The sequence below is a fragment of the Nasonia vitripennis genome, assembly GCF_009193385.2.
Source record: "Nasonia vitripennis strain AsymCx chromosome 4 unlocalized genomic scaffold, Nvit_psr_1.1 chr4_random0003, whole genome shotgun sequence".
Lineage (NCBI taxonomy): Eukaryota > Metazoa > Arthropoda > Insecta > Hymenoptera > Pteromalidae > Nasonia > Nasonia vitripennis.
In genome coordinates this window covers 2,050,402-2,065,602 of record NW_022279638.1, presented here as the reverse complement: position 1 = coordinate 2,065,602, position 15,201 = coordinate 2,050,402, and the positions used below count along the sequence as shown (strand labels likewise).

The 15,201-nt window shown below is 37.9% G+C and overlaps 1 protein-coding gene across 16 annotated transcripts in view; it reads right to left on the bottom strand.

The window, feature by feature from the left end:
- The window catches only part of LOC100119218 (disks large 1 tumor suppressor protein), a 1,703,670-nt gene that overhangs the window by 618,241 nt on the left and 1,070,228 nt on the right, over positions 1-15,201 (bottom strand). For all 16 annotated transcript variants that reach the window (XR_004227336.2, XR_004227337.1, XR_004227338.1 and 13 more), the window contains one exon: positions 1,755-2,001. Coding sequence is in view for 13 of the 16 variants with exons in the window: in XM_031928125.2 (XP_031783985.1) it covers positions 1,755-2,001 (247 nt within the window). In the remaining 3 variants the exon portion in view is untranslated. The remainder of the gene's footprint in view (positions 1-1,754; positions 2,002-15,201) is intronic.

The window sequence follows — 15,201 nt, the reverse complement described above, 5'->3', positions numbered from 1 at the left end:
TACGGCTAGATGGAGCGTTAGTGTAAAGAGCGAGAAAGTACCGACCTCAAACAATGTGCAGACGCCTTAGAAGTTCTCCCTCGATGCGGTAGATGTCTCCTTGATGTTGATTAGGAGCGGAGAGAGACGCCGTGCGAGCGGGAAACCAAGCCAAGCCGAGCCGAGTAGATTTGTAGGTTAGAAGCCGTGCAGAAAGTTTGTGCAGAAAAGATGTAGAAAATAAATTGCAACCTTCAGCGATTTATATGTCGTCGCAAAGGTTGCAAAAAAGAGCGTGCAACAATCTACAACAAAAGAGGGCCCGAAGGCAAGAAGCGGCAGAAAAGCAGTGCGAAAGTAGGAGCAGAATGAAAAGCTGTCAAAGCGACTCACCAGAGAGAGAGAGAGAGAGAGAGAGAGAGAGAGAGAGAGAGAGAGAGAGAGAGAGAGAGAGAGTCGCGGTGCGCGCTCGGGGCTACTATAGAGTTAAAGGGGGGAGAAGAGCTGCACGCAAGCTCGGGGTCTAGTATATCTTAAAGTAAGTGGGTAAGGCGGGGTAAGGCGCCTCGTGCGCCCGAGCTTGGGGCCGGTATGGAGTAAAAAATAGGAGAGAGGGCTAGTACAGTGTAAAGAAGATTTCGGAACTCATATAGAGTAGAAGCGTGACCTATATAGGTTATGTTAAAAATTATTTATAAATTATTTAAAAATAATTAAATAAAAGTAGGTCACCCATCATCGCGATCCCCGAGCTTGGGGCCGGTATAGAGTATAAAAAGGGGGAGAGGGCTAATATAGTGTAAAAAGGCCTCGTGACCTATATAGGTTATGTTAAAAATTATTTATAAATTATTTATAAATAAACGAATTAAAGTAGGTCACCCATTATGAAAATGACACACTTTTTATCACTTGCGTACCACAGTAGCGGTCATTAATCATCTTAATTGACCGACTTAACTACTGTTTACAACAATTAACTACTGTTGATATACTTTAGGGGTCAAAAATCATTATATTTGACCTAATTAGCTACTGTTTACATGTACAATTGCTTCTGTTTACATAAACACGGGCTACTGTAGGCTGGTGTATCCCCTCCTCCACTAAGGCCACGCCCAGTCTCGCTATAAGGGCCCGTATAATACTAACGCTCAATAAATGTAATTTTATAAACAAAATAATCTTAGTACGAGTATTTAATAGAAGCAGTAGTGAAAAGTTTATTATTTCAAGAATTTAGTTTAGGTGTAGTGAAGAAATGTCTGTTTATAGCTCTGTTGGTCTACAAAAGTATGTCTAAAGATGCATATACATGATGATCATGTAAAATATAGTATATTTAATAAAAAAAGTTGGTTTGAGTATGTGTAATATGAGGTCACTTTTTATGAACATTAGGTCCTGCGGACGGAAGAAATCACAATTTTTGGTGAATTAATCTTCGCTACTACGAAAACTTTTTCCGATTGGGTATTTTGAATTTTTAAATACTGTAAATTTGTTCAAAATTCAATTTTCTACAAAATAGCCTAAGTACTTTTATGAATAAGCCCTTTTTGTAAAAAATGTCAGAGTGAGAATTGGAAAAAACAGAATTTTGGTCAAATCCAATAGACTTTCGTCCAGGATATAAAAGGTCTCTACGAAACTCTTTATACTGGACAAGAGCTTAAAAAGTATTTATGTAATTGTAGGAATATTCATTAGCATAATATTACATTAATTTTTTGAAAATTTTAACCTTTAAAATTTTAACCTTTGAAAGTTATTACCTTATCGATTAAAACAGGTGTGTGACCTTCAAATTTAACTGATCGATCTCTTGCACGCTGTTTTCTTTCCCATCTTTTTCTAGCCGGAATAATACCAAATCCCTCATTACTTTCAGGAAAAACTTTTGTAGCTAACCACCATTCATCATCACTTGCATTAGTAACATGTAATATATCTCCAAAATCGAAATTCAGTCCAAGACTTGGCAAATCATCATCCTTATTCGGATCATAATCAAAAAGGGCTCTATTAAAAAAAAATAAGTTTAAATAAGAATGTTTTTTAAATCTTTAAGTATGAAAATATATATTATATACTAATCGTTTTTCAATAAATATTTTTTCCATATTCTAAAAGATACTTCATGCAAACAGAATCACGGAAATTGACAGCGGACGACATAAGTATTATTATTGATGATCAAAACCGCTGCCAATTCATTGGCACGTAGCTTCCTCTAACTAATTTCATAGGTCTAACTAAATTTATAAATATAATATTGTTTTAATATACAGTATATTTGTGCTTTTTGAATATTTACGAATAAATTTGTCTTAAATGCCAGCAAAACCGCACTTGAAAGTATGGTTTAATTTAAATAACCCATATTCCAAGAGTGAGGGAAAAATCGGTTTTTACATTTCAGCTCTTTACTTGAGAACCAATCAACGAAATCGTCTAAAATTTTAGCAGCAGGCAGCTTTTTTATGGTTAATCACCAAATAAATTTTAAAGTATTTGACTACATTGTTTTAGAAATATAAGGAATCAAAAAATTCTCAAAAAAAATTGAAACCTTGATATCTTAAAAACCATAGGGGTTTAAAAGCTGTGCAATGAACTTAGCCAAAACACATAAATATCAGGTAGATTCGCGCATCGTTGAAACGCAACGTTGCGCAAGCGCGAGACAAGATGCGGAGCCTCGCGTATAAGTCGCGGTCCGTCGGACAGACAGTTAGCTTCTGGCCATAATAGCGTACGCGTGACAGCTCTCGGGTGTGAGACTGACTAAATCAAGCGACGACCGATAGCGTACAAGAGAGTAAGAGTGTGTGTGTGTGTGTGTGTGTGATCGTAAGAAGAAGACGTCCAAGCCAACTCCTGCTACGAGAAGCAAGGACGACCCGGCCTGTCGATCAGCGGCCAAACGAGAGGACGTCCGCTCCTGCAAACAAGCCAATGACACCACCGGCGCAGAGTGTGTGTGAGTATGTGGTGCGCGCCTACCGAGAACGACGACTGCGAGTAAGTAGGGCTGAGCCCTTTTTCTGTATCGCATCAGCAGTAGCAGCGGCTACAGCTTTGCGACTTGGTGCACCGGCACCAAGTAACGGCCTTCTCGTTCGCGCGCGTACGCTTCGCGGGATACTTTCCACGCCGAGTTGATATTGATGTGACTCGGCGCACATTTGTAGAGAGAAAATATTTGTAACGGGGAATGATTTCGGGGAAAACTCGGCGATATCCGACCGGATCAGAATCCTTTGGTACGGCGGTGCCGGATCGACGAACTTCCGCTTCAACGATCCTCTGACGAATTCTCGTCTTCAAGGCGGCGTCTACTTGGTGATGTTTTGCTTCGTATTCGCCGTTCATGACTTCCCTTTGTCACAAAATCACCAGCCTTGCTCGCTATCGGTCCATGTCGTGCATTTTAGTAACTCGCTAAGCACGTTGACGCATTACTCGCACGCTGCGATACTATCTCGCCGCTCTATCTCGAGATCTTCACTGCCAGGCATCGATCGCTCACCCTCTTTATCGAGTTTTCTAAGGGTGATAGGGTTGCGCTACCCTGTATCTCTGCCGCTGACTAGACTTCTCTTCGTCGTAGTCATCTCTATGCAGCTTTTCGTGGACCCACGCCTAAACTCTAGGCAAACATTGAATCCAATAAAATCCGTAAGGAGTCCAAACGTCTTGCTCTGGTCTAAAGTCTCACGTTATCTGCAGTTCGCGGAGACGACTGTCTATGTTGGGTAATGGAGAGGCGTAATAGCCCCAGAAGCACATTGAATCTCGGACGCTAACGCAGGAATTAACGCTTTTCTCTTCGCGCATTCTTGCGTCCTCATTGTGCTCAAGCGTCATGGTACCTTCTTTCTCAGCGCTGGGCGCTCGCCCTACGGACGAAGCCAGCGGATTCAAACTCTTGCATTTCTGACCTTTCTACGGTCTTAATCCGCCTTGCGTCTAAATTGCTCGCGCTGTTCATTAGTAGGTGTAGGGTCTCTTAGGATTATCAGACTGCGATGCGTCTCCTTCCCTAGACTTGCTTCGCTCAGAGCGCGGGCGCGTCTTTGCGTCTGATCTCCCTCGGGGTAAGGATGTTCCATCCTGAGGTAAACTTTCTGGTAGCTCTACACGAGCATGCGCCGTCTCAGTGCGTCGAGACAGGCGCGGGAAGGACTTTGAGGTCGAGGCTGTTGAGTCTAACTCCTTAGCACTTTTGTAATCAGACCTCCTGCACCGTCTTGTGTTCTGCGCCTGTGAAGTTCTCGTTTCACATCCGCTGTCCTCTGCGTTGGGACAGTTGCGCCACCAATGCGTCAATCGTCCACAGGTCCAGCACTCAAGCTTTTTACGCGCTCTTCTGGACATGTGCTTGACTACACGATCTGGCTCAGAGCAACTTTCCCTTTCATGCATCCGTGACTTGCATATTCAGCATCTCTTTTCATTTTCGCATGCATCCTTCGATGCGCCGATGATCGTCTTGTTCGTTAGATCGACCTTCGCGCTATGCTGGTTTTTCCTCTTATGCGATTGGTCATCGTGCACTCTTTGCGTCTGCTTTTCGTGGGGCAAGTGGCCTTTCTGGACCGCGGGTTTCCGTTCACCCTTGCGTCTCCGTTCGACTTGCTCGAGGAGGCGTGGTCCATTGGACGGAGGAACGCTTTTCCACGCTTCCTCTTTGCTCTGACCTTTAGGGCACTTGCGTGGGCTATTGCGTCGTACTTCGTTTATGTGCTTGGTGCTTTGCTCTTCTGCGAAGTACTGGACGCAGATGCTGTCTACTGTTTTGGCTTCGCCCTTGGCTTATGTCTTTGCTCCGCGCCGGCGAGTGGACTTCTCATCTGATACGCCTCTGGCTTCTCGAGACGTTTCACCTTCTCTTCTAACTCTCGCAACTGGTGATGCATTCTCTACATTTCCACTAGAAGCCGCGTGTGCGTGAGGGTCTTAGAATTTCCCTCACGCAACTCGTTGCGTGACAAACAAAGCTCCGAAGTCCTCTGTGACTCTGTGTTCGAACTGAGCTCTTCGTCAAGAGTTATTTCGCTGTTCAGCGTTGGCAACGTCTCGATCGTCATTGAGGTTATGACAGCGTTTTCACTTGGTCATTTCTTCTCATCGATCATCGGATGATGAGAGTCCTCCCTCCCCCAAACGCTGTCTATCCTCGACATAACTGTCTCATAGTTCTCGGCTGGTCTTGGCTCTTGGCTGGTTTCCTCAAAGGTCTGTGCGCATTCTTCGTCGGCACCGTCAAATTCGCTATCCTGTGTAATACGTGCCGCAACTGTTTTGTAGACACTCGGCAACGCGATTTCTAAAAACGTGAGCAGCCTTGCGTCTTTCTCGTCTTAAATGACGTCTCTGCCAAGTTCATCAGCGGTGACGAAATCTTCTTCGATATTGTTATGTCCTAAGCTATTGAAAGCTATCACCGGACAGTAACTCTACGGATTATTTTACTTTTATAAGCACGGACGAGGACAAAGCTTCAGAGTGCGAAGCTGAGTGCCGTCGGTGCTTGACTACCTTCGCGATCTGGTTAATAGAACGGCCTCCAGTAGCAGCCGGAAAATCTTTCGAAATTGCACTGTTTTCGTTACACGCACTGATTTTAGTTAAACTCTTTAACGTTGATTCCGTAAACTTCCGAGAAATTTGTGGTAAGGACGTTACTCTAATTGTAATATCGTTATCGCGAATATGGTGGGCTAATTGAGTCTCTAATTATGAGAAAGAAAGAGAGAAGTGCGCGATAGAGGTATGCAGCCTATTTAATTAAAATCACTTACCTTTTCCTTTATCTCTGCGACGGGCCTGCTCTGCTTCCAACATGTCCTCTCAGTGGCTTTGGCTCAGCTTCTGAAGCGGATAGTTTCGATTGGAACGGGGCGTCAGGGGTAAGGAGCTTTCAATTTAAATGTGTTCTCGCGATGTAAATTTTAATACAGTTTATTCAATTTGTCACAAGATTTAAATAACGCTCGCTCGCAACTATCTAAAACTTTCGAATTATTTCAAATTATCGAAAATAAAGAACCACAACGTAAATGTTTTTGCACTGCCCAAAATATTCTAAGTCCCGAACGGTCGAAAATATTCTAAGTTCCAAGATGTTATACCGGACCGGGCTCGGGCAGAGCTTTCGCGTGGCAACGATTTTTGAAGCAGACTGACGATGTGGGGACCTATTGCTAGGCTCTTTTATGCCCTCGTAGCAGAGGCGATCTCCGATTTTTCGTCTCCTCGGCGGGGTGGGTGTTTGGACAATTAGGAGGCCTAGATGCAGCTTCTTGCCTTATTTGGAGCTTTTTATGCATGTGACGTTGTAGAGAGGGCCAATCAGAAAACCAGAGTAAAAATCCTCTTCTCTAGCACATCGATTTCCCTCGTGCTCTTCTCCTGTCAAACTCGCCTCTGATTTACCTTCTTTATCTGCAGACTCATAGAAGCTTCCTCTGTGTATTTTGAGCCGACTTGCGCACTCTTTGGCGGCTCCTCAAGCTTCCAGCGCGCGTGACTTAATGTGTCACTTGCCAATAGCGTTGCGCGTTCCGCGACCTCTCTTCATTGCACGTGTATCGCTTTCGGGTATGCACAGTCCATGATGTACAGTAGGCCTCTTGTTTTTTTTGTCTCTACTTGCGTCTGCTGTGTTCCCGCCGTGGAGCCGAGATGTGTGCGTGTATATCGGTGTGCTTCGCTTAGCTTTGTGCCTCCGCTGTAGGAATGCAATGTGTGCGTGCATTAAGGTGTGCTACGCTTGATCTCTCGCCGTGGAGTCGTAAGGTGTGCATGCATATTGGTGTGCCTCGCTTAGCTTTGAGCCTCCGCTGTAGAACTGCAATGTATGTGTGCGTATCGGTGTGCTTCGCTTCGCCTCTTGCCGTAGAGTCGTACTGTGTGTATACATCTCGGTGTTCTATTTTATCTTTATTATTTTACGTGAATTTACTATTATTATTGATTTTCCTAACTGATTTTACTTCGAGTTTAATTATGTTTTTATGTTTACTTCGCCTTACGTTGTCGTTCCTTATTCTTATTAATTCAATTAAATATTGAATTTGTCGAGTTTGCTATATCTTAGTATACACTGCATTCTAGTAGGAAGGGTATCGATGGATTTACTTTATAATAACTAATCTTATTAGTTTTTAATATTTTAAGAATGCGAAAGAAAGTGAGCATTTCACAATATCGTCGCCTACCAGACGTATCTTTAGACGCCGTACATTGCTCCTATGGTCGTCTGACGTCTTTAATATCAGCATTTCCAAGACGCGATTTACTTCCTCTCTTCAAAGCTTTAGCACCCATTTGTCGACTTCAGTCTCTACCATAAACTGCAGTGTGCTGAAATCAATCTGCGTTTCCAGGGATCACAATCCCTCGGTGCGGCGAAGAACTCTCTCACACACTATCAGTCGTCGCTCGATTTAGTCAGTCTCACACCCAAGAGCTGACGCATTTGCTATTATGGCCGGAAGCTATCTGTCAAAAATTCTTGAGTAATTGTCTTTTCAGCTAAACTAATTATTTCATAATTTATATACCTTATATCACTATTGAAATCTCCAAAAATACAATGATTTTTTATATTAACCTGTTTTAACAAAAAATTTCTTACGGAATTAGTAAATTCAGATTTTGATATATCATGGCACCTGTACATAGCAGAGATCCTGATTGACTCACCTGACGCTAAAAATGTATCAGAACTCACAACACTTAATCTGTCAATAACTTCTATTTTAGTTGTTTTCTGTATATTCTTTTTTATAAATAACGTGACACCATAAGCCTTATTAATTTTATTATCATTGTAATAGCTTTTATAGCCTTGTAATTAATAGTATTGAGGATATTGTAAGATCTATGTTTCCGTACATATTATAATAATTTGTTATAATACCAAGCTTCCATTAAATGACTCTAATTTCTTGTAATTCGCATTTAGACTTCTTATATTTACACACAAAATTAAGTTGTATTTTTTCGAGATACTCTTGTTAAGTGTTCTAATGACCTCTGCATCACGTACTAAGCTGTATATATCTTCAAAGTTGAAATCTTGGGCCATAAGTTATTCCTTAGTTCTTAGTCTACTTGCTATACGCGTGTTAGCTGAGTTGAGTGATGTAGAAGACATCCCAGGTGCTCGCATTGCTATAGCCTTGCTTAAAGTATTATCTGCCATACCGACATATCTCGGTATTAAAAGTTGTATCGTACAATCAGTGAGGTGAATGAACTTCCTTATTTTATTCTGTAGAATAGTGCATGCTTGACTATCTGTAGCCATATGCTCAGTATTATATTGTGTTTTATACTTATTGTTGCTGAAGATACAATTAGGACAATTTAATTTATTACCCGTACAATCTGTAGAGTTATGATCACTACACGGAAAAAAATGGTTAGTAACAGTAACAAACCGCTTGGCAAAATACGTACCTATATTTTTTTGGTTGACCTAACCAATAACTTGATAAATGTTACCAAAAAAGCAGGTAACATACCAATTATTTTATTATACTTACCAAGTACTTGGTAAGGTTAACCAAAAAAACAGTTGGTGCGTATTTTGCCAAGCGGTTTGTAACCGTTACCAACCATTTTTTCCGTGTAAGGATGTGGAAGAAAAAATCTCGGGATTTCTCGGCCCGTTTCGAGAAGAAAAAAATCCCGTCTCAACTTGGAGATCCCGTCTCGCCCGAGGATCTCGAAATTTTTCGGAAATCCCGAAGTATTTTGAAAATCACGAGAATTGTCGAGATTCTCGAGTCCAGTCAAGACTCTCGATCCAGCTCGAGACTCTCGAAAAATTTCGGGTTTCTCGAAAAAACTTGGAATTCTCGATAGATCTTAATTTTAAATTCAGAATTTTTGATAAACTGAACTAATTTTAATAAAAAAATTCTTATCGGTGGTAGTGTGATGTCGCCGATTTATTTCACGAAAAAAAATAGTTAGTTGTGGTAACCAAGTGATAATTGGTTAATCAAAAATTGGTTATAAGAACAAAGTGTTTGGTTAATTTAACATTTTCTTACATTTTTTTAAACATTTTATTACAATTTATTACAATTTATTACATTTTTTTCCACTAGGAGTACTCACAACCTGACTCTACAGAAATTTGCTATAGCATGCCGACTTAACTATCCGGCCCTGATCCACCGGTGAGCAATGTATGAATGTGCACACGGAAAAAAAACAATTAATTATAATTAATTGGTTAATCAAAAATTGGTTATAAGAACCAAGTGCTTGGTTAATTTAACCTAGCCGACATTTTTTACAATGAACAAGTCGACTTTATAGGTTACTAACCAATTTACTTGGTAAGAACAACAATTTTTCTTGTACATCACTGTTTTCATAGTGGGTCAACCAACATATTTGTTGTAAATACCAAGTTATTAGTTGAAATCCGAGCTGCAGCTTATATTTTCAAAAATTTTCTTATTTACCAACTGCATCGCTAGCGCGACGACAGAGACACTGCCTTTGGACTTGAAGGACCCGAGTTCGATCCCCAGTGTGTGAGACATTTTTTTCAGAAATATTAATTGTATTATAAAATTGTAAACATGTAAATTTAATGTAAAAAATAATGAAAAACTTGTAAACGGGTCCATAAAATAATTCTGCATGTATAAATGAATAATAATAATTAATAATAAATAAACAATAAATAATAAATAAAATAAAAGTGAAAAAATCAGACAAAAATTTTTTTCTTCATCGTTCTAAAAACAAACTTGACTATTTTTTTTTAGTAATTAGAACTAAATTATTTTTTGAGCCAACTATTATCTTGGTTGTACTGACAGATTAATTATTATTGTCGATATATTTTGTTTGTATTACAAACCAATATATTGAATAAGATAACCAAGATTAAATAGTGTTTGTCGCCTCGCAACTACACAAAATACAACCATACAGTTGGTTATGGTTAACAATTTTTCTTAACTAAGCCCACTTAGTAAATTATACCAACAAAATAGTTGGTGCGTATTTTTCCAAGCAATTTGGTTATCCTAATCAAGTACTTAGTTATCACAACCAACCATTTTTTCCGTGTTATTTTGATCATTTTACGAACGCGATTAACTATAATTAATTCAAAACAAACAATAAGTACTTGGTTATCGCAACTAACCATCTTTTTCCAGATGTATGAATTCCTAATCTTAAAAAGTGTATATTGCGGAGCGCGTCTAAACTTGCTAGTGTAGGTAAATTACAAGTTCCGGCATACTGATCCGGCCCAGATCTTTACCTTTATTATTAAATTAAATTAAAATTGTTATCTAACTTTCAAATAATTATATCGATTTCTTAGTTTTGAACGTTCACTTTTATCTGATAAAGTTATCGAAAAAATTAATGAAAGTTAATTGCTTAATATGTATGTACCTTTGAGATAATAAAATTACCTTTTCTCCACACCTGTACCGAAAGTACTACATTCCCTCCTGGGCGCCTGGAAATGAATATGCATTTTCGATGCTGGTGTGAAGAAAAATAGTATACGCACCACGGAAGTAAAATTGAACAGCCTATACCTCGTGTTTGCCACCACATTTACACGAGATATGGACTGTCCAAGTTTTTTCCTTCCTAGGCACATAATATACTATTTCTTAACACGTGCATGAAAAAGACCCGTTTTCATGCATCTAAAGTGAATAGCAAGCTGTTCATTTCAAGCGCCCGTCAGCTCCACACCGGTAAGGCCGGCACTCCCTGCCTAATGCATCGAGTTGGCTACCTTAATTCCTACCTTACCTTCGGTCCCTACCACTGTATCGCATTCGCCCAGGCTTACACCTGTGAGACAGGGAAAACTTCGGAATCACACTGAAGGAGAATTCCGACGAAAAAACCTGTCTCGAAACAGCCGGAGTCTTGGGTACTTTTGCTGTTGAAAGTAACTCAGAAAAAATCCGAGTGACTTCACGACGAATCGAACCCACGACCCCTTGAGCGAACGTGTTTCGGACGGCTAAGGCGTGCGCCTTAACCAACAGAGCCACTGACGGCCCTGAAATATTTATATTATTGTTCGTCGTTATTTTATTCGGGGTTGTTATATTTACGACGGATCATTGTACGAATGCTAGTTTCTATGTATGTTATATGAACTATGGTTGATTGAATCTGTCCCGTTTCGCGTTCCAATTTCTTTGAGTATAGCACAATGCGATGCGATGCAGCGGTGTCGTATAAATCGTCAGTTAGCATACGCCGTTTTCGTTGTATATTTCAGTTTGCCTCCTTTTCCGAGAAATGTCAAAGCTCGGTGCCTCTCGGGCCTGAGCGAGTTACGAGCACGTTGAAGCTACTTGCTACTTACGTTGCAACTTAATTATTCCTTCCCCCCGCCCAACCCTAGTTTTATTTACAATTTAACCTCCCTCCCCCCTCCAACCCTGATTTTATTTACAATTAAACCGATCAGATATGAAAGGATCTGTTAATAATAACGCTGATTTGAATGATACTGAAATTGTTGCTGTCAAAAAAGCATCATTGTTGAAATTTGTTTCAGATGAATTGACTATATTAATCAAAAATTAAATTTGCATAAGGCTTGTAAAACAATCACTCCTATTTTTAATTACTCAAATATCTAAAGTTTACCATAATATATTTTGTATCAATGTTTTCGAACGTTTTTTATAATTTCAGATATTCCAGTTTCTCAATTGTGAATAGTTTTTAATAAAAGTAATGAGCACTTACAGAAAATAAGCTTTCTAACAGATTCTTTATTACCAAATAACTCAAAATTTAACATCAAAATTCCATATTCCTATTCTACTTGCCTGTACTCGCCCCCTACCGGTGAGCGATGGTCGTCACGAATTTCGTTATGCGGCAACTTTCTACGTTCTTCAACGTGTTCTTAACCTTTCGTGCGACAGATTTTGTATTATATGTTTTACTTATAATATGTATATATTTTGATAAATTTTACGACAGATTACTATTTTTAATCATCTGTCGTAAGTTTAACAAGGGCCTATTTTATTATACACCATAGAGCGCAATTGAAAAACTAAATGTCGAACCTTTCTGAAAATTAATATGATTATTGTAGATCTAATTTGGAACCATACATCACTTTGATTTTGAGTCATTTCATGGGGCAGATCCGTAGAAAAACACTAAAAACTGAAAAAAGTCATTTTTCTATGATATCGATAACTGGAGTAAAAGGGCAATAATTAATTTCGAATTTTGGATTTAGTTGGCATTATACAGTACAACGGGCCCTTTCTTTGAACTGTTTACAAAACCAGTTAGTTTCAAAGATATTAAGGTTCAAAAGTTCATTTTTTCACTCTGTATACTCTGTTTAGCTGATAACTGCATGATTTCTATCTCAGCTTCTATAAAATGTATTTTGATCTACCTGGGCTTGTTTTTTCTATTTCTCTATTTGCATGTGCGTTTATTTCATTGCGATATTTCGTTGAACATCTGTTAATAAATTATATCTATGCGGGCGAAAAAGTGAGAAAGAGAGAGAGAGAGAGAAAGAATTATACAAATTATAAGTGATTTCATTTATTCGATTCCGAGAAATAGATCAAAGACTGAAAAAACACGCTTTTCTGGGTTGCATAATAACTGAAAATTTTTTCCACTTGATTGCTTATGTGCAGCACGTGTTAAATAATTTTATCCATTAAACAGAAAAGTAAAAAGACTAATTATGTATAGAGTTAAAATAATTTTGATATCAAATCAATGAATAATGTTGAAGAAAGCTACGTACCAAAGAATTAGCAGCGATTTTTTAATTATAAAGTGAAATCATTATTCTTTTATTAAAGTTCTAGATGTTAAGTAAATTGATTCTCCAGCCGCACTGCTCTGGCACCATGTAAATAACATGCTGAATCTTTTATCTATCTATAAGTTACTATAAATTATTCGAAAAGGACGTCATCCTCTCCGTATAATGTTATGAGAAAAAAAAATCTCAAGTTTTTTCGAGAATCCCAAAATTTTTCGAGAGTCTCGAGCTGGACCGAGTCTTGACTGGACTCAAGAATCTCGACAATTTTCATCATTAATGATCACCTGCACATTTTAAGCAAGTATGATTATTTGTGCACATAAAACCAGTATGCCCATATCTTCCACAATTAGAACATGGCTTAACATTACAATAGTCATACACTTTACAGTTTGGATAACTTACAAAAATCCTATTTTTATTCTCTCTCACATGTTGATACAATTCAGCAGGGATTTCTAATATAACTGACTGTAGAGGAGTTTTAGAGTTATCATATGAGTGCAATACTGTACACTTCTTATTAAACTTACTGAAATTCCTTTTATTTATGTCCTTTTCAATTTTCTAGGGTCTCAAAATTATTTATTCCAACTACTTTTACCTTTGGATTCTCTATTTTCTCTTTTATAACATCACAACTTTCATCAAGCTTTTTCTTTAATACATTGTATGCTTTTCTTGCATTTTCTTCTGTTAGACAATCAACTATTATTTCACTTCTTTTCTTGATTATTTTTTTTTTGCTTGTATACTCTTATTTTCAATAAGATATTGTGCAACCACATCATTTATCTTATCAGTAGAATATTCTTTAATATTTTTATTTAAAACTATAATTTTAGGAATTCGTTTTGGCTTGTTACTAGGCATGGGACTCAAAATTACTTGCGCATAGGTTTTGTTTTTTTTAACTATTTATTTCACTTTTCTGCTTATCTAGTAATTCTCTCAATAACTTATTTTTTTCGTTCAGTTCTTTATTCAAATCTTTAATAGGGCATTTTGACGTTTCAAACTACCGTCTATTTTTACACTATTTTCATCATAATCATCACCACTATCGACTTCAGAAACACTTAATTGATCACTTGTTCTCAGCTTGTGTGGTAATTTAATCTGAGCAATGATTATTTTAGCTTCATTACTCAGCACATTCGTATTCACTTTTGAGGTTAGGTCTACTTGGTTATGTTCTGGACATAATCCTAGAACTCCACTAATTTTTACCGCCCCATCAAGTTAAGTAAAATCACAAGTATGAAAAGCCTCTACACATATTATACAAATAAACGTTTTTACTTCAACTTTAGGATGACATTTATAAAAAATTGCTGACTGTAAAGTCACCGAGCCTGCGCTCGATGACTCCATCCTGGATGGAAATTTCTAATATTATTCCTTAATTTTATTATAAATCTCGAGATAGTTACGTGATTATCACGTGATAACCACGTGAGAAATTGGTCAAGCATATCACGTGGTTTTTACGCTATTTTCTCGTGATTTTCACGTAATTTTCTCGCGATTTTTTTCGTGATTATCATGTGATTTTTTAGTGGGGCGAATAGTATTTTCAATATACTGACCATATTTTATAGAAGAAATTCGTATTCATATAAAACAGATCAATTTTCCAGATTCGTCAATTGCATAATCTAAATAAAACTACTCAGTTATATTTGAATACTTTTATTGATCTGCTGCAGCAAAAAAAAATGTTGAATTTCAATGACAATGGATTTGTGTATAGAAGATTTTAGGGATTGTAATGGCAATAACATAAAATTTACAAGTTTTGATAAATGCTGCACTACAGGATAATACTTATTTAACATGGTGGGTCAGTATTTATTTGTTTCTGTTCCTTTTTGCGTGTAACGGGCCTAATCTTCTGTCATGACAGTGGCGACACTTTCATCTGTCTAGCAGTTACGGCTATGCTGGAGCTGGAATGGCAATACGACACTGCAGAAGCCGTACGAAAGTCCCGCCATCTACAACATGTCGTATGACACTTATGACGTTTTATATCGCGTTGTTGCGGCCTATAGTTTTCGACTTGTTGAAAGATAATAGCGCCACTGTGTGCTCTCTCTTAAATAAATGTGTTCTTTTCTAAATAGTTCTTAATTCTGTTAATAAGGTTAAATGATATATATATATATATATATATATATATATATATATATATATATATACATATATTTATAGAGCAAATTAGATCATTCTGTGCGTTAAAAGTATAAGCTAATGTATTTTAGCAAATTAATAATGTTCAGATATTTCATAAAAGCCATGCTAGCAAATTGTGTAAGGAGTGAAGTTGCCTTTGATTACTAATAGTAATATTGTAGTTATATTTATGTTGTTTATGATTCGGATCG